The 23107-nt window shown below is 31.9% G+C and overlaps 3 protein-coding genes across 3 annotated transcripts in view; 2 read left to right on the forward strand and 1 right to left on the reverse strand.

Annotated features, from left to right (window-relative positions):
- Nucleotides 1-1138: 1138 nt before the first annotated feature.
- On the reverse strand, nt 1139-5385 carry LOC123699311 (alpha-amylase A-like). Its single transcript, XM_045646237.1, has 9 exons — nt 5380-5385; nt 4785-4958; nt 4103-4254; nt 3528-3708; nt 3098-3213; nt 2480-2987; nt 2098-2298; nt 1596-1757; nt 1139-1265 (listed from the first exon to the last, which is right to left on the reverse strand). The coding sequence occupies exons 1-9, from the start codon at nt 5383-5385 to the stop codon at nt 1254-1256; spliced, it is 1512 nt and encodes a 503-aa protein (XP_045502193.1). The 3' UTR covers nt 1139-1253.
- A 1805-nt stretch (nt 5386-7190) lies between these two features.
- Nucleotides 7191-11910, forward strand: LOC123699199 (protein twisted gastrulation). The gene is made up of 5 exons (XM_045646095.1): nt 7191-7708; nt 7982-8188; nt 9351-9486; nt 10024-10092; nt 11263-11910. Exons 1-5 carry the CDS (start codon nt 7507-7509, stop codon nt 11369-11371), a joined length of 723 nt encoding a protein of 240 aa, XP_045502051.1. The 5' UTR covers nt 7191-7506; the 3' UTR covers nt 11372-11910.
- Nucleotides 11911-16426: 4516 nt separating this feature from the next.
- Nucleotides 16427-23107, forward strand: part of LOC123699154 (transcription factor HNF-4 homolog) — a 67889-nt gene continuing 61208 nt past the window's right edge. The window contains exon 1 of the mRNA XM_045646039.1: nt 16427-16889. Coding sequence (XP_045501995.1) covers nt 16793-16889 — 97 coding nt within the window. The 5' untranslated portion in view covers nt 16427-16792. The remainder of the gene's footprint in view (nt 16890-23107) is intronic.

Below are 23107 nucleotides of genomic sequence, written 5' to 3' on the forward strand. Positions count from 1 at the left end.
TGGATCATCTCAAAATTCACTTAAGACCTTTTAAGCTAGAAAAACCGGTATTCGGTTGCATTATAAAGCTTTTGTTTATAGATTAAAACAAAAAAAAATATGTAGTGATTAATAGGAGAAATAAAACACCACCTTCGTGGCTTCGTCTGACTCTAGATATCCGTATTGACATTTCAAATAAAATTACCTGCAGAGCCGAAATAAAAAAACGCTACAACAAGTAGAGAGATAGAGAACTATAACTATCGTTATTTATGACCAGATCCTATTCTTATTAAAATATGGAAACCAGTTTAGTTCCCCCTTTTTTCAACCTCGAGTAAGCCAAATAAAGACGTTGTTTATCTTTGTATTTCAAATAATAATTACACGTAATAATAATTAATTACACTACTTTCCATTTAAGAGTGGACATAGTTATTCTAAAATATCGTATATCTGCTTGAGCCTGGGATAGACTTTTTCTATGAATTTAACAATTTTTTTTCAAGTGGAGGCAAATCTAACAAATCAAAGCATACTAAAAACAAAGTCGCTTTCTCTGTCCCTATGTCCTTTTCTATGTTCAGATCCTATTCTTATTAAAATATGGAAACCAGTTTAGTTCCCCCTTTTTTCAACCTCGAGTAAGCAAAATAAAGACGTTGTTTATCTTTGTATTTCAAATAATAATTACACGTAATAATAATTAATTACACTACTTTCCATTTAAGAGTGGACATAGTTTTTCTCAAATATCGTATATCTGCTTGAGCCTGGGATAGACTTTTTCTATGAATTTAACAATTTTTTTTCAAGTGGAGGCAAATCTAACAAATCAAAGCATACTAAAAACAAAGTCGCTTTCTCTGTCCCTATGTCCTTTTCTATGTTTAAATCTTTAAGACTACGCAACTGATTTTGATACGGTTTTTTTAATAGATAGAGTGATTAAAAAAAAGGTTTTAGTATATAATTTATTAGGGTGTAGAGTGTAGACAAAGCAGGTGAAGCCGCGGGTGGTAAGCTTAGAATTAAGACGATTTTTACTATAATAATATGTTACATAGATGTTGAAATAGATAGGGTATAGACATATAGATTTGATATGATATATGGATATACTATGGAGAAAGGGTGTACAAAATAGACAACAGAATTATCGGAACACTAGATTTAATTTAATTTAATACTTTATGATCAATATGTACTCGAAGATGTATTTACACTATAACAAGACGTGTTTCTTCGTTCCGATTTTATGTGGATTCCGCTTACAGCCGACTCTGAAAAAAAGAATATTTATTTTAAAAGAACGAAACATTAACTTTCTTATAAATCAAATATTCGTGGTCATAAGTGCGTAACCACAGAAAATACAAAAGAAAACATACACGAATTATAAGACTATCCAACGTTTTTTATAATCTTTATACTCTTTTATATTGCCTCAGCAATTAACAGCTTTAGAAATGAGTTTAATCAACGTCTAAAATAACACAGTGCTGAATTTTTTGACATAGGATGTTTCACAAAGGTATCTTAGACGGGCCTTGGAAAATTAAAAAATATTTTTTTTTTCCGAAAAAGATCTTTTTTTCAAATTTTAAATTTACCTCTGCTCCGACATGGATTGCCAACATAAGGTCGTATTCGTGAGCTCCAACATATATTTGTGCGCGGCCATCATTTCCGACTGTTACAGTTTTGCCGCGGCAAGAATTGTTCACTTTACTTCCAGATATCACATCGCAATATCTACCCGCTGGGAGACCAGTCTGAAAGAATTAATAACTTTTTCTTTATCTTGATATCGATTGATTTTTGCGAGGATAAAAACGATTTGTTCTTACATACAAAATGAACTTTGAATTGTTAAAACTGTTTGTAGAAATTATCCACGCTGTTGGATTTTTTTTGCAAAACAAAAATTGAATTGAAACCAAAAAAAATTTTTTATTTGTTTTTAAAAATGTCTTCAGGACTTGTATATGAATATTAATTAAAACTTGGTCAATAATTAAGTTAAATTAAAAAAAAACTCAAAAAAAGGAGGAAAATTCGTTACACGCGCATTTAACAACATCCTATAATTATTTAGATTTTATGAATTCTAACCTGCAAGCTCTGATTCAAATCCCAGATCTCATTATTGAATGCAATAAAGGCTCTATTGCCTCTACTGAATGCGATTTGATTGCTGCCGTTGTCCCACCAATTACTAACGCCAGTGTTGCCAGCTATATTCCTGAAAGCTACCATTTCGTAGATCTGGCGCCAACGGTGTTGGCAAACCCAGCCGTTGCCGCATGTACCATCCTTGAAAAAGTAATTTCATATAGCAATCTCTGAAACATGTGTACATTAGTGCATTGCAATCATGATAACAGATAGCCGCAGTTTTTAATAATGTTTAACAGACGAGCATGTTTTACTAGGAAATAATGGAATTTGTCACAGAAATGTGGTCATTTTTTTCTCCGATTCCAATTCTACTTACTGAATTAATTGAGGGAGATATGATATTGCCATTTCTATCCATTGGCGGTCCAACTTCAGAGTCCCAGAACGCGAAACTGCTCATAATTTGCGGTTCTCCATACGGATGGGCTAGCAAGAACGCAATAGCACCCTTATATTGACGTGGCTCCTTGTACGTTAGAATACCTCCACCACCGCCGTGACCTCTTTCATTATCGTGGTTATCAATGAAAGTTAAGGCATCACCACTGTTTAAAAGGCCCCAACCTGTACCCCAGGTTCTTAGCCATCTCAATTGGTCGTTTCCTCTAAAAGAATTGCTCAATGCCATTCCTGCTTTGAATTCTGTCACCGCTGCTAATGGAGTATATTCATCACGGCTTATAGCTTCGCCTCCATAGTCTATGACTTCTTGGTAGATGTATGGACGAGCGTTTTGGGGGAATCCATGTGCGGTGTTGAGGTTGTGAAGACGATTGTAAATGATACGTAAATCTTCTGGCCACATGTGTTTTGCTGCGTCGATTCTGTAGTAAAGAGTGTGAATAAGGTTTTACTTTTTAAAATATATAACGCTTTAGCGTTAGCTAGGTATGTAGCTAAATGTGGACCATATTATGTAGAATAAATACGTTACCTAAATCCAGCAACACCTAAATCAATCAGTTTATTCATGAAATTCACAATCATATTTCTCACATGTTCATTGGATTGGTCCAAATCTTTCAGTCCGACTAGTTCACAATTACGGACCTGAAAACATTATTGTTGAAAAGAATATCCTAGGAATTGATGGATAAAAATTAATGATTATTGAATATAATGTCGATTAAATTTAATTATTATCATTTCAGTGGGATACACTTTGAGGTAGGTATGAAAGGTGGTAATCGTGGTATAATTGTGGTATGCATATGTAGTAACTCAGAAATACACGTGTGTTTAATCAAAGCAAAATATTGTAGAATGTGCAAGTAAAATGTATTATATGATATCATCTAAGTAAGTACGCCTTTGTATCATTAATCTGCGACTGATAATATTTTTTCTTTAGATTTATTTCCTACCCTCCAAGCATCGTTAACATAATCGGATCCATCAATAACGCAGTTTGGCCAGTTGAAATGTTCCCGCCTGTACGGTACAGCGGGGTAATACCAGTCCCTGAACACCGCTGTGTTGCCAGCTGTTCCAACGTTTTCTGGGGGCTCGCCAGTCATGTGATTAATCACTGCATCTACGTAAACTCTGCGAATATAAATAAAAATTGTAGTCGCGTGGTTTAGCTGTTAAAAAAAAATCTGTAAGCTTGATTAAATAGATATTTTATTTTTAATGAAAAAAATGCAATACTTGTGCTACATATTGCTACATATATAATGCTTACATATTATAAATGTTGAAATAGTTGTTGTGTGTGTTAGTAGTATTTGTATAAATTTATATTATAAATGTAAAATTCTCCAAGTTGTAGAGTATTAAAATCTTATTTTTATATCATTACCGCCAATGGCCACTCACCAAAAGTATTTGTTACAAGTAGATATATTTTTAATCATACATCCAACAATTTTTTTTTTCAACTTTCCAATAAACGAGACAAACATTTTAGTCTAAGATCAATACGAAGAATCGTGCATACCGTACTCCTGCATTATTGCATCGCCTCAACATATCAGCGAATTGTCTTTCGTTGCCTGACCGTGTGACAAGCACGTAAGACAAGGGCTGGTACCGCTCCCACCAGGGTCGGTTGGCATGCCATAGCACTACATTCTCGTTGGGGGGTGATATCTTTAAAAAATTTAAATATTTATTTTATTTTATTTATTTATAACACTAGGAAATGTGGTACAAATTCATGAGGTACAAAAATTTTGCACAATAGGCGGCCTTATTGCTACACAGCAATCTCTGCCAGGCAACCTGGTAGGAAAGGAAATGTGAGAAGAATAAGGATAGCGCAAAAAAAGAAATAAAAGAAAGAATATATTTAAAAAAATGCCTACATACAAGTGGGTACCTAATAAAAATGCCGCAAAATAATTAATTCTGGATTTGCTATTTTATCGGCGCGTGCACTGGTGCCAATTTTAGCATCAATAGATTAGACGTCTTTAGATAATAAATAATCAATAATATTCATACCTAACTACCAACCAGATTTACCTGCAGCTATTTTATTAAACAATATGAAACTATATGTCTTATCAGATATTACCAAACTAAACCTATGTTTGCAAAAAAACTGTATGCCGTCTGTATTTTGTTTTTTATTTTATCTAATGCTACAAATAATAAAATTAATGAACATTTTTACTTACTTGTATGCCGCCGAATCCCTTGGGTCCTAGGAACCGTTCACATTCCGCAGCAATATCATCCCACTTCCATTCAAAAAGGTGGACATTGACGGACCTCCCACTGGCATAGTAGGGGTTTTTATAAGCACTTGTGAGTGCTATAAGTGGTAGCAGGACTGCTACAATTTCTTTTATCTGCGAAATAGTGTATGTTTTGTGCTCTTAATTCTACTTGGTACGTGAATGAGACCGACCTATGTATGGCTATAACTGCTAGAGAGAAATAGTATACGATACTTCTAGCTGTTATTTCGTATCATTTAAAAACAAATTTATTTTTGTCAGCTATTGAAAAGGCAGTGCAGGTTTCGAACACAACTAAACTGTTGAGCAAGAAATAGGCCCAGGCATGTACAGAAATTTACTCGATAATTTGAAGAAGATACGCTTAGCGAACATGTTTCCAAATAATTAGAATTCGTTTATTTCCGATGTTTATTTATTTGATGACGAAGACGTATAAAATATAATATTTCAAAAAGGGTACAGCTGTAGATAGTTAAGAAGAAAGATTTAGATTTTTTTGTTTCATAATTTACCTAAAAAATTCACTCACCGTCATTGCCAACGACCTCCCAGGACTAATTAATGATATTCAGATTAAAATATATAAGAATATGTTGATAAATAATAATAAGGTTAATTTCCTATCTTTTTAAATTTTATCATAATTAAGTGATAATCCTTGTTTATTGTATACAAAATATATGTAGGTATTTAATGTATCAAACAATGGTTATCAGTAATACCAATTCTAAATATATAACTTTCTTGAGTTCCTTACCGAAAGGGTAAACGGGGCCCCATCTATTGAGATTTCGCTTTTTGTCTGTATGTCTGCCTGCCCGTCCTCCTGTTACCTGATAATTATATATATATTTCTTCTTCCACTATAAATTTTAATATAATTAAATTCAAGTTCATATAAAAACTAACTGTCCCGGCAAACGTTGTTCTGCCTTAGGTACCTACTCTTGTTACTTAGGGGTATCTACCTATGAAAAAATAGACGTTGGTTGACTCTCACATCTACGGTATACCCAAAAGGCACACAAAATTTCATGAGAATCAGTCCAAGTTCCAACCGTTTTGGAGGAGTATGGTGACTAGCATTGTGACACGAGTATTTTCTATACATACTAGCGGTCCCCCCGGCTGCGCCCGTGGTGTATGTTCATGTTTTGTATCCCTAAGAACCATCCTTGTACTTCAAGGAATATTATTAAGTATAAAAATAATTATCGAAATCGGTTCAGCCGTTCTCTAGTTTTACGCTTACTTATTAGACAGAAGATATAGATTATAGAAGAGATACAATATAGGGCATCTGTAATAATAATAAAACAAGATATAAATATATTTGGATTTATGCGGAATTTAAATGCAATTAAGGAAAAACTTTACAGTGAGCGTAGTTACGACTTACGGCATTAGACGGGGAGATTCGAGTTCGGTAAAGACACAAAAATAATTAAACGAATAAAACAAGTAAAATATTATGAACACCACGATAAGCAATCAAAAGGTCTCAAAAAAAAACTTTACGGAATCCCTGGTGTCTCGACTCCGACTCGCACTTTACCGATTCTTTAGATTATTCCAGAAGTTCTGTTTTATGCCTACGTACCTAAGCTGCCTGGTTTGATACACAAACACGGAAATAGAGTATAATATGAATTAGTATCAACAATGCAACGTCGTTTTGTAGTCGTAATGTAAAATAAAAATATTATTTTATCATAATTACGAATTAAGGATCTGTCGCCGAAATATTGTAAAATCCGTGAGATTATAATCTAACTCGTGAGATTGTAATCCGTAACAAATAAGTTCAATATATTTTGCTAGCAATATTTTAAGGTAGATATAGGTACTTTTTTGTTACACTACATTATTGCGATTATGATTGCAATTCATATATGTATAATCGCAGATGTATTCTGTTGAGAATTTACTTTTCCCAAACGTTTGCCCGGTTGATAGAGCCACGCTTTGCGGGGCTCCTAAAATTGGCTATTAGCTAAAGTAGTTTTTAAATAAACCGACCCCAGCATCGGTCGGTTGTGGATTACCTCTTTAGACCTGCTTATTTCTCTATAACAAAGATATATATTATAATATAAATATTTCATATTCTCTGCAATAAAAATGTTAGAAAACATCTTAGAGCATTAATGTTTTAATGCTCTAAGGAAAACATAATAAATTTAAATAATACAATAATGATCTAAGAATACAATAAAATAATTATGAAACTTTTTTAGGACAAGTGGATAAGATAGTAAGATTTTATCCTGTAGCAACATTACACTTGACATTTGAATTTCAGTTTACCTGCCAATGCCAAATCACAATTCACATTTCACAAAATACAAATGTCATTTGACGACTGATGCTTGGCTTGTTGACTACTTGATTACAAAGCTCGAATTTGGATACTAAAAATTATTCCGTGATAATTCCTCATACGTAAATCAACACAAACAGTGATGAGCATTATAAAATATTAAATAAATCAGTGAAATAAGTTGTATCTTGTAACTTTAGTCTGTTCCATGTCTTATTAATTATATAGTGCAATTTGTTTTGTTTGACATTATAATATATTGAAGTGCGTGTGTGAATTCCTCACCAAAACAAACAAATAATTGCATTCAGACTTTATTAATAATATTATTTCAAAATGGGAGTAAAATTTTATGCTATTTTTGCATTTTTATGTGCTGTTCCGATAATTTACGCTTGTAATGAGGCTATTTGTGCCAGCGTTGTCTCAAAATGTATGTTAACTCAATCTTGTAAGTGTGATCTAAAGGATTGTACGTGTTGCAAGGATTGTTTCAACTGTCTCAGTTACTTGTACAGTGAATGCTGCAGTTGTGTTGGTAAGTAAAAACTTTATAGAGTTACAATTTTCACAGAAGATTATCTATAGTATGTTTTTCATTCATGGCTATTTTGTTTATACTATTAATAACTCAGCCCCCGGAATCACAGACACAATAGAAAATCTATTGTGTTGTGGACTGATCGGGCCCGGCCGCTGGGGGCACAATGAGTTAATGGCCAAATTATTACAAAAAAATATTATTTCCTTATGTTTAACATTTTTAAAAACTAAAAAATACAATGATAAATATACAATTTGTTTCTTTTAGACATGTGTCCGAAACCGAACGACACACAAACAGAGCTTTCCAAATCATCTTATGTAGAAGAGTTATCAGACAACGTACCTGATCTCTTTGCCGCCCTGACCAGTGATGTGGACCCTCAACAGAGATGGTTGTCCATCACATATCCAGTGGACATTGATATATCAGCTTATAGACCAGCATCAGAGAAACAACTTGTTTACCACCTTCGTAAGTATATACGGATACATTTAATATTTAAATTGAACTAGTAATATGTATTTGTTAGCATGGATGTATGTATGGAAGTTATAACAAAGTGGTATTCTAACTTTAATTAAAACTTCCATCAGAAATCAGATCTCGGAAAAATGTGTAGTATTCTACTATACTATCTATTTTCTGTGTCAAGGTTTAAATTCATATTAGTATACAAATGCAATAATTTAAAATCAGAATTAAAGGCACTAGTGTGTACATTAGAAAATGTTTAGTTTGACAAATATTGATAGATAATCTCAATTCAGCTTATTTCTAAGAAATTCTGTTTTCTATTTTCTAGAAAAGGCAGATTATTATTTTGCTAGATTATCAGGTTTCCATATGTTATATGTGATACTACAATTGATATAGAATTTTTATTTAAAGCAACCTTATTAAAGGAAATAAGTACTATAAGACTGTTAAAAATATTAAATATTGTATTTTAATGTGCATAGGAATTAGGAAATCTAGTGTGAATAAAATTGAGTGAAAAAATATCAAATGATAATAAAAATACAATTCAAAAGATAAAGCACCATTATAATTATTTTCTCACAGTCATTAAAAACCAATACTATCTAAATACTATCCATTATTAATTCTCAGAACATCAGACCCCTACTGAGTTAGCAATGAGTCATCTTAACCTGGAATGCTACCTGCTCCTGTGATTCAAACGTTATATTGTTTAAACCATCTCAGTGAATGAAATACATTGTTTCTTATCAATACTGTTATGTTTAACAGTTTGTTGATGAAATTCTTTGAAATAATGTTAAGTACATGGAATGTAATCTCTTTTAAAAGTAACGGTAATTAATGTTTGGTAGCTGGAATTCAGTATCATTTGTATCATGTATGTTGTTAATATGATTTACTGATATGAAATGTTACATACTTTAATGTATATTTAAACAAATTCAAATTTGAGATGGACATATTACTAAAAAATATTTTAAGGCATAAATAAAAGAATTATCGCGTCATTTTTGCTTCGCTCTCTCGCTTATTTATTTGCGTATTTATTTTATTCTTGAATATAATTATAGACATTTAAAAAAATCGATTTTTTTTATTTCTTGCAGGCCTCATTTTTAACAATTTTTTTTTTTTCAATATTTGTCTACAGAAAGCGTGGAACAAGAGTCGGAGCCGGTAAGCCGTGATATAGTGACGTTCAACTGTACCGTGGCTTTCCTCTCGCAGTGTATGTCGTGTGACAAGTGCCGGGCGTCCTGTAGGTCCATGGGATCTAATAGCTTCAGGTATTGTATTATCAATGTGATGAAAAATCATGTATTTGAAAAAAAGAATATGATTAAATATTTAAATAGTTTGTTTATTCTTCTAATTCATAAACTAAATCAAACGTGCCATATAACATCAAAATCTAATCTGTGCATTTCATGTGAAAGAGTTATTAAAATACAATAATAAATTCGCCTTTATAATAGTAGTACGCGCCGAAGATGCCAGGTGTCATTATGTCTCCAATTTTTCCTCAAAAACATTGGATGTATCACGATTGTTCCTAAATACATTTTTCGAAAATTTATTATAAAATATATTCCTAATTATTTAAATTTTTGTTCTATAGACTGAGCTGGGTAACGTTCTCGATTCTCGAAGGAAACATATTTTTTTTTCTGTCATAAATAATCCTTATAAGATTTGATACACACAATAAAAGTAGGTAATATGTGGCGTAAAAAGTCACAAAATAATATAAAAAAAACGTAAAAAAATTTACTTATCAGGAAAAAAATCCTTACAAAACCTAATTATTCCTGTACAAATTTCAGATGGTTCCACGACGGTTGCTGCGAGTGCGTGGGCGACAAGTGTTTATACTACGGGATCAATGAGAGCAGGTAATGTTACAGATTCGCGGTAATGTGTGTTGTGTTGTATAGCGGATCGAAATAGCTTTAATGTTTGTGGGTATGAGTAGGTTGTAACCTATTTAGTTTGGTGGATTTGAAATAACGTAATCCTCGTTGTGATACATGTTGTACCTTTCGTTTTTATTAGAGAGATGTGTAAAAGCCTTTGAAGACTTTCAATGAAATGAAAACACAAATTTACAAGTAAATATATTTTTTGATAAATTTACCACTTGAGATTATGATTTAAGTTTGAACTTGTATTTAACCAAACGTTTAATCAAAATAAACATCAATCGTTTACCCAATACTACAAAAACTAAATACCTATATTTTCTCTGACCTTCCCAAGACAAACATACATAAAGATAGATAGTTTGAATCTCGAGAAAATGTTTAGATAACTTAAGAGCCTACTCAAATCAGATGTCATCTTGTTTACATGTTATATGTGGAATATAAAGCAGGCACCTGCGCACGCGCAAGGCCGTTGCGTCATATTATATATAAATATATTATACTATTATGTATAAATCATTATACAAACTGCGGGATAGATATCGTATGTCGCACAGGTGTGCTATTTATTCAAAATCGTATTATTTTATTAAGGGGCTATTTTAAAGGTGGTATTAAGTTTCATAGATCATTAATATTAAAGGAAAAATTAATGACCTATAGAATAGAATACAAAATTTTAATCAATAATTTTTATTATAATTAAATAATATACAAGATAGTAACGGTGTCATCGTGACACGAAACGATTTTAACATGAAAAGAATCTTAATGCATTGTTTTTTTTTACAACTATTGCTTTTATATGCAACTTGCCAAGAAACTATTGGTTGCCTGCAGTATCGTTCACATGTACATAACATTAGCTGGCGATGTGAAAACATATTGCCACAGACTATTTCACTTGCATAGATGCAATAAAAGTCTGGTATTTAAGTAATTACTTTGATCCAAAGTGTTCACATTAATTGTACCATACTTACATATAATAAGATTGGGGATTTTTGTGTAGCTTAAAATAGACCTCCTTGTATCTTTCTTACGTCAAATATATATTCGTAAAAGAGATACAACTCTGCTTGCATAAATCTTTATAAGTGGCTTACTGTATACTTATTTTGTTCTATTTTCTTTTTTCAGGTGCCTGGCTTGTCCAGGTGGCAAGGAAACCCCTGATTCAGTAATCGACGACGACTTAAGTTACGACGACTTAGATTACGGTGAAGAAGTCGATGCCCAGTCAGTGTAAACTTAGAATAACTTTAACTTAGTACCATTGTCGTCAAATAGGTGTTATATGTGTCAATGAAGGATAGAATCAAAGTGAGAGTGGGATGGCGAGTTGTAAAATGTTGGTGTGTGAGCGAGATGGTGTGCTGTCAAATTCAAATTACGATTTTTATTGGCACAGGTTATATTTGATAAAGTTAGCTAACTTTAATTTTGATAATGACGATTAGAGTGTTGTTTATAATATTAATTTCTTTAAATTGAAGTATGTGGAACTTTTTATACAACAGAATTTTATTTGACACTTTGTTGTATAAAAAGATTTTTTATAAAGATGGCGCCCTATTGTCGACTATGGTACATAATTTTACTTTATTCTCTCAAAACCAGTCCATTAAATAAGTATAATCATATTATTTTTGCCGTAAACTTTTACATTTTTTCACTTTTTATGTATCTAGTGATTTAATTTTACAAATGTTTTACAAAGTACCTATTTTGGAAGATAAAAGTGTTTTGAATAAAATGAAAATTTTCCGTCCTCGAATGAAATATTTATGTATTATGTAGTTTTAAGCTTATAAATGTAATGTTTCCAGCCAGTGAACATTAATTTAATTGATAATAAATAAATAGAGAATCTCAAAAAAATAGAAATTTTTTAGTTTAAAATATTATGTCTTGATTTATTCTTTATATTATACAAAAAATACTCTTCTATTGGCTTTAAATCAACGATCACATTACCAACTAAGATTTTGATATATTTTTTTATATTTTAAGACTCGATATTTTACATTATTATATTGAAGGAACAAAAAATCTGTGTTTGTAAAAATAGAAAGCTGCCATTAATTGTCCATGTATTAATAAGTAATAGAATTAAGAAGAATTCCGTTGATAAACGCATCACAAATTAAAAGTAGTTACAAAAGGTAACCTTTGCAAGGAAATACGTATGTTCGATATTGTTTATTACTACTACAATGTATAGGCATTGAGATAATATTACTACGTATGGAGGAGACACCACGAACAAAATGTGTGCGCGGCGCGCGGCGACGCGGGGCGCATTTTATTGCTCTAACTAAGTTTTAAAAATTATTATCTAGTTAGGCACTTACCGATGAAAAGTTATTCCTTTGCACTTTTCCGTATTATTTGTATAATTTGTGCAATAACGTAACACACACGAAGGCATATTTGATGCGTTTCACTTTAAAACAAATAAAAAATGAGTGTGCAGTTAAGCCATATGGCTTATGGTGAGCGGAACATAAGTGATGTATGCGGTGTCGTCTCCATATGTATATCTCAATGTGTATTGGCAATATTTTGTCATTAAGTTTATGATTTACTTATACTCTCTCTTAGATCGAATTATAATTGATTTAGCTTTTATTTCGTGTAATCTTTACAAATAATATGTTCATTCACTTTTTATATGAGGAAAACAGTACAATTTAATATGAAAGAAGATAGAATATATTTTTAAGATATTATAATTTTGATGACTATGTATGACTTATGATATTTTTGCAGTAGTTTTTAAGTATTATCCAATTTCGATTATTCATTTATTTGAATTTCTCATATGTGCCAAACATTATTGAGTTATTGACTGTACAAAAGTTTGCCATTATTTAAAGTTGAAAGAAATTAAGAATCTTTAAAATTTATTGCCATTTTTAATAATTAAGTGCCTTATTATGTATAAGTTTACATTTTGATGTATTTTTGTAATTTTTCGTGACAAATAAATGAGTATTGTATACAACTTATTTGTTTTTATTTTTATTGTATTCTAGGTTACCGCCCGCGGCTCCGCTTTGTCTAAATCTAAAACCTAATAAATTATATACTTAAACCTTCCTCTTGAATCACTCTAATAAAAAAACTGCATCAAAATCCGTTGCGTAGTTTTAAAAATTTAAGCATACAAAGGGACATAGGTAGGTACAGAGAAAGCGACTTTGTTTCATACTACATTATGTAGTGATGTGTATAACATGATGGAAATAGTGGTGCCACTCTAGAAAAGGAATTACAGTCTTGTATTATACACACATTCATACTTACCTACTAATTCATTACATATATTAATTCATTAAATCAATGAATGTAGTAATGAGACCGTATCTACTAGGATTTAGGTATCGAAGACATTACATAAATTGAAATTATGTCAAATCATTTGTATTTTTGTAAAGGCGTGTTTTCATATTTGTTAACACAATAACTTTTATAAAAAATGTGTGCGTGTACACACGTAAGAAGTGAAACTTCTTTATGACCTTATTTTTCAAAAAATAATTTACTATATGCAACTTTACAGAAATACGTCGAATCACGCACGGTAGGGCTAAAAAAGATGGCGCGTAACGAAAAAATGTCACGCGTAACGAAAAAATGTTACACTAAATTTTTTTCCAACCCCGATAAAGAAGTTTCACTTCAAAAATATAAGAGGCGTGAGATCTATCAAATATTAATTGAAATTATTTTTGTGGGTGTGATTATAGGTAATTGGATATTATGATAATCACCATTTGTCAGTACCTAATTCTTTATCTCTATGGCAGTCACAAAAACTCAAAATTTATAAGATAAGACTGTAATTAAATTATATTTTCACTAATACTATCTAAATAAAGTGCGTTATATAAAAATGTTCAATACCTACCTATTATTAATTACTATGTCGGTATGTACTTACTATAAAAATATTTTATGATACGACCTTAAATGAGAAAGATTACAGTCATTACATATCTATTTATATTTCTATCAGGACGATCAATCAATAGATTAAACCATTATTATGGTTTCAAAATATACATTTCATCTACCTACATATTTAAACTCCAAAATACATTTTAGAGGTTTTTTGTAAAAAATATTTTTATTTTTTTTGTAAATCCATGTGTGTGAAATACCTAGTTACCTAGGTACATAATTTTTATAAATGTTTTATCATTAAAATGAATCACCAGATGTGTTGCTAAGCGTAAATCACGGGAACGGCTTGATTTTTTTTTACGTTTTTTTAAGGCAAAGTTGGAAAAGAGGCAATAGGGTAGAAGAACGTGTGCTGGGGCAACTTTGTATGTATTATTAGTAAATAATAATTGTCAAAAATTCTCATAATTCTCAATTCTGCTTCTGATCTTCTCGTCTAGTTCATTTATGTTTAGCGCGTGCGTCCGATCCATCAAAATAAAATAAGTAGGTTCCTACTTACTTACTTACAAAAAAATCCTTTGATGTAGGTACATTAAATTGTCGTGTCACAATGTTATACCCCAGCCACACGACTCGACGAGTGGTATGGGAAGTGACGAGGAAAGTAGGCAGGGACGTAGTCGGTAGTGTGGCCACGTTACTCGTCATGTCATGCCACTCATCGTGCTCATCGTCCTGCTCACTGCTCCCTATTTTGTCGGCTTTTGCGCGCGAGTCAAAGGACCAGCAATACGAGTGCGAAATGAAGAGCGTCGCGATTAATCGCGCGAGTAGAGCAGTGTGTGGCCAGACGGCAATATCGAGGCGAATAACGGCAGCGCGATGAGCAGGACGAGGAGCAGGACGATGAGCATAGTTTTTTTTTTTTTTTTTTTTTTTTTTTTTTTTTTATGGTGTTTCTCAATGTTAGCCAGAAGGGCTTCTACATTTTAACGCGGACGCGGGGGTGAACTGAAGGTTCACCCTGGTAGCGACATGCACAAGGGCGTCCCCCCTTGACGGGGACCACGAACCTCGGCTTGAGCTGTCGCTTGAGTGGAGGAGGCCAGAAGGGCCCTAATCGGACGGGGATGAGCATAGTGTGGCGGGGGTATTAGACATTAGTTGTATCCTCGAAAACTTTCACGTTTCTAATAAGCAAGATAAGAAGTAACGTTCTTATAATTAACTAGCCTCTACGAATATTCGTAGAATAAGTTACACGAGCAATCATATTTAACAAAAAAGTGCCAAATAACTATGAATATTTATTTTTAATAAAAATTACACACAATTACTAATTACATACATAAACTTATCCATCGAAAAATTCATTAACATACATAAATCTTGTTATGACCTTGTAACCATGACTCGACCCCGAAATGCGTTGTAAAAAATAATACCTGAGGTTTATTATTACTCCTACACAAATTATAATTTTGATTCATTATAACATAAACAATGTTGTAGGATTGTGTAAAAACTAGATAAATGGTACTTAGTTACTATTTTTGCAGTTATACTTCTTTAATCTTTTGGCGCGATGGAGAAAAATGATGAGACTGAAATTTTACGATGCGCGCGCACACCGACCGAGACACCTAAATTTAACAGCATGAAGTTACTTCTAGATAACTATGTTCAAGTTGTATATTCTAGTATTTTCCATACGCCAAAAAAGTATAACTTCTAACGCGTGTACGTCTACATAAGTACACACACTCTTTTTTTTATAATTATTAAAAAATTCATTTAACAGTACTTAACCTTGAATAATATTAATTAACTCCGATTTATTAAACAGGAACGGTTTTCGTATTGCGGTTATTGTATTGGGTCTCAACAAAAATCGTGTATGGAAATCCGGTGAACTCTACAAAATAAATTATGACTCTCTCAAGTATTTAACTCTATCTTACAGCTTACTTTTGGGAAAATAAATAAAAGAAGGGACCGAACTAAAGTAACTGATTTAAATCAGAATCACCCACCCACCTTATACCTATAGTGTATGGAAAACTCAAAAAAATTAGGTCATCGACAAAATGTATTTTCGTATTTTGTGAATCGGAAATAAAATGACAAGGCAATAGTCGTTTAAAAAGTTAATTAATTTTTTTCTTCAGTGGCTCTATATTCTAATTATTATTCTGAGGCTCTACTATCTAACTAAGTAAGTACTCCATATTGACATAAAACATTTTGTTAAAAGTGTGATAACCAGCCGTCTAGCGCCAAAAGTTATTTATATGGACATTTATATGAATATACGTTTAGTTAAGCAATCGAATAGATATGAACTACGCGTGTATGTATGATATCGCCGTATTTAGACCCTCTAATTGAAGTCTTAACTGATAAATATGTAAATATCACACCCAGTGTATACCCAATATCAAAAATCTCCATTAATGTATAGCACATGTGATATAGAGGCGGTGTTGTCAGTGGAACTGCATTCACGGTGTATTATTTATAGTGAAGACTGAAGAATCAGCTGTGCGCGACTCGCTTCGTGTTTGTGAGCGGCGCGCACGCCGAGGCTACGCGCGTATAGCGATCGTCCTCAATACGGCATTCATTCTACCATAACCGACTGGTAAACCCTTCGCTAGAACTACAAAGTACTGTGTACAATTGGATTTGAGAATAGTGTTATAGCATGTCCACTCTGTGATTGTAAATTGAACCCAAAGTTAAGTGAATAAGTGTCAAAATGAGGAGCGATCTGATGGCGCCTAGCGAGCTGGAGGGGACCGACTACCTCCTCTCCTCGACCATTAGACTTGAAGACAGCTTTCTGCAAATACTCGGTACGTACCTACGTACGGAAGTTACAAGCCCAAATATAACTACATATTTCAAATTATCGCTGATTATCTTATTTTTCATAATTTGAGGTGAAAGTAAGTATTTGATGATTGAAATTAATTTTGCAAGTAGGTATTTAAAGTATCTGTCTATACGGGTTATATTTTAACCTGTAGGTACTTGCAGTATTAACTTGTGCACGCGAAAATAAGCGTCAAGGCAATAAATAACTACATAGGTAATGCCTTGATAATTATCTTGATTTATTTCGTAATTGTTCATAAATTCCTTTTTCATAAATTTTATTAATTGCACTTAGTTATAGTTACTAGGTAGGAATATCAAGGGCCGCCTACGTAACACATGTTTAAAACATGTGAAGGGACTCTACCAAATTCGGTGTAGGTTGCAACAGTAGGTACCTATTAAAACCAGACTTATTAAAAACAACCTATACCTTGAAAAATATGTATTGCTAAATATCACGTTAGTGAAAATCATGACGAAGCAAATTATTACGATGCATTTTGTGTGAAAACGTTACCTAAGTATTAAACTTAAATTATATAGCTACGTGGTTACAACAGTAAAATTAAACTTGTTTTAACCTTATACTCACTAGTTATGTATTTACACTCAAGGTTATTCTTTAAAAGATTTGTTTTTTTTTTCTCAAAAGAGAAAAAAATAAATCATTTGTTCGTTGTGCGACAAGTTTAGAAGTAAGCATCTACATAATATTATGTACCTAACTACTACGATTCTCAAATTCAATAAACAAATGATTTAATTCACACCTTATGTTATACCCATAAATTACTGGTTTTTGCTGTAATGTGGGCACAGATAAAACTTGTTTTAAAACATATTTAACATTAGGTACTCTACAGTCTACGTTTTCTCTTAAAAATGTATATGTATTCATAATTTTTCATATATATAGAGTGTACCTACATATTATCTGCATAATACATAATCAAGATACTTAAATATTGTATATTATAATATGCATATAATCGAAAAAATATACATATAATATGTCGAATAATCCAGTTGGATTATCCAAGAACCGAAAAAATATAATTCAACACGTTTTATGTAGGTTCTAATGTACATATATTTTTAAATTAATAAAAAAGCAGCCAGGTCAATTGATAATGTACATTTTGCAATTTCATCATACTTAACAAAAATTTAATCTCTTATGTTACATTTGGTAACATAGTTTACCTACTTTTGAAAAATGATTATAAAATTTGTTTCAATTAACATACTTATTATTAACTCTACGTGTCTCTACGTAATCTTATATAGTTTTCTAGTTAAATGGACTATTCGACAAAAAAAAAACAATTCGATCAAGCAGTTCATGAGGAACAAACACTTCAGACATTTTTCTTATATGTATTATGTACATAGATTAGTTAGAAGTAATTATTAACTTATTAACTACGTCTCACTTCTTATTTAAATAGTGAGAATTCCCTTTTTTCCCCCAATTATCTTAAATCAATAAAAACGTTAGTTGTTACGTAACAAAATTTAGAAAATAGTAGGTAAGTAATAATATTCTATTTCGCTAATTATTCAATGTAGAGTCGCCGGGCGGGTTTTTATAAATACGATAACTCAAGAAAATGTAGGTACGCTAATATGTTTACTTACTAGACTGTTATCAACATAGATAAGTCCCAAGGCAACAACAATTTACGGAATTATTGCATACAATAATAATTATTTTTAAATATCCTAGTGTATAGGTAAATATTATTATTATTCGTAAATATTATTTGCAACTGAAGCGCCTGTGATATATTTTTTATATTTTATTAGTGGGCGTAAAAAAGATTTCTTATTAGAAGAACAATCACCAAAATAAAGAAAATGACATTTTGGAATAGGTCCAACAGGAAGAATTTTCGAAATTGTTTCAGTAATTGCAAACTTTCAATCACAACAATGAGTGAATTAACTCTCTTCATTCGAGGTTGAACTACAAAGTTTGAAGTTCTCAAGTCCTGATTCATTTTAAAAATGATCTTAACAGTATAAGTAAAAGGCTAGATCGTAATTTTCAATAATGATACCTTAGGTTCATTATTTTAGGTAAAAAAAAAAAAAAAATTATTCCTAATTCCAAAGGTATATTCTCACGAGTTTCTATCCCGGCTCATTGAATCTTCATTGAATGGAGCATCTAGCGAATAATAATTAAATTCACTGTGCATTATAAAACATCTAAGAAATTAATTTTAAATTATAATATTATGCGACCACGACCCGTGGAAGGTAATAATAACCTGGGCTTATATATCTGGTTTAATTGCCGTAAACCTGTCCATTCATTTAAGAGCAGAATAAACATACAGATACTCATTATTAGATGTTATTAGCTTAGAACTTGTGGTTGTTATGCAATGTTGAAGATGTTTATAAGTTGTGGAATGTGTATTGATTTTATTGTTTTATGTTCTGTGGTTTATAAATTTATTTCATAATGTTCTGGTATTCATTGATTTTCACTGATATGGCCGCGCCGGTGTGCCAGATTTTCCAGCCTCTTTAGTCGATTTTGTAAATTTAATAACCTGTGATCCTTTTATAGATCGTTCCAGTTGCTGATCTTTTTATCATACTTACGATTTAATTTGTTTAGATTTTATTATTATTAACTACTAGGTTTCCGCCCGCGGCTTCGCCCGCGCAGTCAAAGAAAAACCCGCATTGTTCCCGTTCCCGTGGGATTTCCGGGATTGCGTCATTTTCCCGGGATAAAAAGTAGCCTATGTCCTTTCTCGGGTATCAAAATATCTCCATAGCAAATTTCATGCAAATTGGTTCAGTAGTTTAGGCGTGATTGAGTAACAGACAGACAGACAGAGTTACTTTCGCATTTATAATATTAGTATAGATTGTCATAATCTTTTCATTGAGTTTAATAATTGGAGCCAAGACTGTACTAGTAGATAGGGAGGTAGGTATAACTACATATTGCAAATATTCTAAAAATAAATCTGCATCGGAATATTTTAAGGATACTAACCTTGAACTAAATACTATTTAAAGATTTCCGCTTGAGTAACAGTTTTCTTCTCCAAATTGAATAGCAAATGGTATAAAGCCCATATTTATAAATTTAAAAATTAATATCACACATCGAAGTCAAAAGAAATAAATTATAAATATATTAAGCACGTAAGTAGTACATATTTATTCACTTTTAAATACAAAATTAAGAAGGTCATTCATTTACGCTATTCACTAAAAAACTCCTATGAATTAATCTCTACCTAATTTTATTTAAACATTTTATTCAAAGGAAAGCTTTTACATTTTATAGTATATCTTTTAATAGTCTGAATAGCATGTTTTACATTATTTAATGGTTTTGCCGTTTTGATATTAAAATTTGCAGTTGTAAGGTCAACTTGGCATACAAAGATTTATCATTTATCCAGTCGTAGGTACTTCATAATTTACGTAGATATTTCATTTTTCTTAAATAACACAGAAAGGTTATTGAAATAATTCAATCTAATAAAATAATTAATTGATACCTTGTGATATAAGATACATCTGATATACACTATCTCTACATTATGATTACTTAAATATAAAATGATACAATGTTGCCATGTGAAAGCAATTGCAAGTAGGTACGACTGCCAAGTCGGAAAGTAGCCAAACAAGTTCAAGCTTGGGAATTAATAAATAGTATTGCTATAATAAATGCATAAAATGCATTTTGCAACCATATGTAACATTTTTGGAATATCTGATGGGATATTTCAAGACACATACTTACCTAGTTAAAATAGTGCATTAAAATGGCAAGGGAAGAGAGAGAAGAATTTTTAAAACACATGCATATTCGAATTTAGATTTGGAAATTTCTGTGATTGTTGAACAAAAGATACAATTCTGTTTCATATTATCTTGCCATGTTAATATTTTGTAGAAGGGTTATAAATACAGAAGCTTTATGAAAATAGAAAAGAATTAGGTCTAGGTGACTTGTATCTTTAAAAATGTACGCTTCAATTCACGCCTATTTTTGATAAAGGTACATATGGATTATCGAAATTTATAGCAAACTAGCGGTCCGCCCCAGCTTCGCCTGTGGTACATATTTCGCAATATAAAAGTAGCCTATGTCCTTTCTCGGGTATCAAAATATCTCCATACCAAATTTCATGCAAATTGGTTCAGTAGTTTAGGCGTGATTGAGTAACAGAGAGACAGACAGACAGAGTTACTTTCGCATTTATAATATTAGTATGGATAAGTATTAAATATCTGATAAGATGTGAATGTAATGTTATGCTCCTTATAAATCCGGATATTCCATTTTAACCCATTGAGCCCCCAGAGGCCCGATCGGTCCACGACACAATAGATTTTCTATTGTGTCTGTGATTCCGGGGTCTGAGTATTATTAATAACAAAGCAGCAAAAGATGTTGAATGCATTACAACTTAACTAAAGGTAGATCAAACTGAGTGTCGTCAAGAAGAGAGTGTACCTCCATCTCAAAAAGTCGGCAACGCATCTGCAGAAACGCCTGTAGATGAATATGGACGGTGGACTCGCTTACGATCAGGCGCTCCACAAGCCCGTTTGCCCACTCTAATATTTAAAAAATAATAATAATATGTGAGGTGAAAATAATAAATAAAAATAAGAAACAAATTGAAGGTATTAAGAACAGGTGTCAACGGAATACAGGAGCGACAGTCGGTCCATATAGGTAGCATTCCATATAATATGATCATGATAATATTATGACCTTATAGAAAAGGATTATCGAGCGAACTGAAGTACCTACACTCAAGCGAAGCCGGGAGCGAAAGCTTGTGTCATAGAGCAAGGCTATTTGTTTATATACGACATAAACATTAAAATGAAATGCAATGTTACACCGAGACACAAGTACACGCACGTTCTATGGATTTTAATGATTAATTGCTCGCAATTAGACGTTACGTTGTTTATACTAGATAGACTAGAATCTTGCTATTTACAATGTAGTCTCTAGATATTATGATTGTTGGCTGTTGCATATTAAAATTACATTATTTCAAGATAAATTCAAAATGTTACTATGCAACGCTGTGTTTTATTTATGACTATGTCCACATGATTGTACAGTCTTTTATTCATTTACTAGCTTACCCCCCGCGGCTTCGCCCGCTTTGTCTAAAACCTAATAAATTGTATACTAAAACCTTCCTCTTTAAACACGCTATCTATAAAAAAAAACCGCATCAAAATCCGTACTACCTATGTAGTGACTATATCCTTCAAAAAACTTTATTGGGAGTGGATTGTACAAGGTAAAGAAGGCTACTGGATCTTACATCTATATTCTCTTAGCTCTACATTATTAAAGTACATATTATTATACCAAACGTATAAAAGACGAATCTATCGACAATTTTATTGAATCTTTGCATACAAAGGGAAGAAAATTGTTTAATTGTAGTAGTTCGGGATACATCGCCCATTTTTGCAAGTGACTACTATCAAGCTAATTTTCCGTTTGTAGCTTTATTTTGATGAGACGCCCAATAATTTCGTGTACGAAAGTCTCGATTGTGGTAGCTAACAGAGATAACAAGGATAAAAATTTTTGATTTGATGGTTCTCAAATATTTATTACTAACTGAATTTTTTTTTTGTTCAATCTCAAGATAATTACCTAAATTATTCGAAAAAATATTTGTCCTACAAAATCTATGGTTGGTTCAAAGAGTCCCCCTTTCCAAAGTGTATCGATAACGAGGTCATCATAAGTGATTACTAACAAGCTGATTTTTTTGTTTTCACTTAGTTAATGTTTATATAATTCAACAGACATATTGTCCTACAAATTGCGTAATAAATATTTGAGAACCATCAAATCAAAAATTTTTATCCTTGTTATCTCTGTTAGCTACCACAATCGAGAGTTTCGTACACGAAATTATTCGGTGTCTCATCAAAATAAAGCTACAAACGGAAAATCAGCTTGATAGTAGTCACTTGCAAAAATGGGCGATGTATCCTGAACTATAGGAAGAGAATTGACAACTGTAACATTTCTAGCAATTCTAGCATTATGATTTTTGCTAGAGGTATTGAAAATGTTTGATTCTCCTATTTTATAGGCACCTGAATTGTAGCGGTTTTAGACTTATATTATTTTGTTGTATTCAAAACATATACCTGTTTACATCTTTAT

The sequence above is a fragment of the Colias croceus genome, chromosome 17, assembly GCF_905220415.1.
Source record: "Colias croceus chromosome 17, ilColCroc2.1".
In the NCBI taxonomy this organism is placed as follows: Eukaryota; Metazoa; Arthropoda; class Insecta; order Lepidoptera; family Pieridae; genus Colias; species Colias croceus.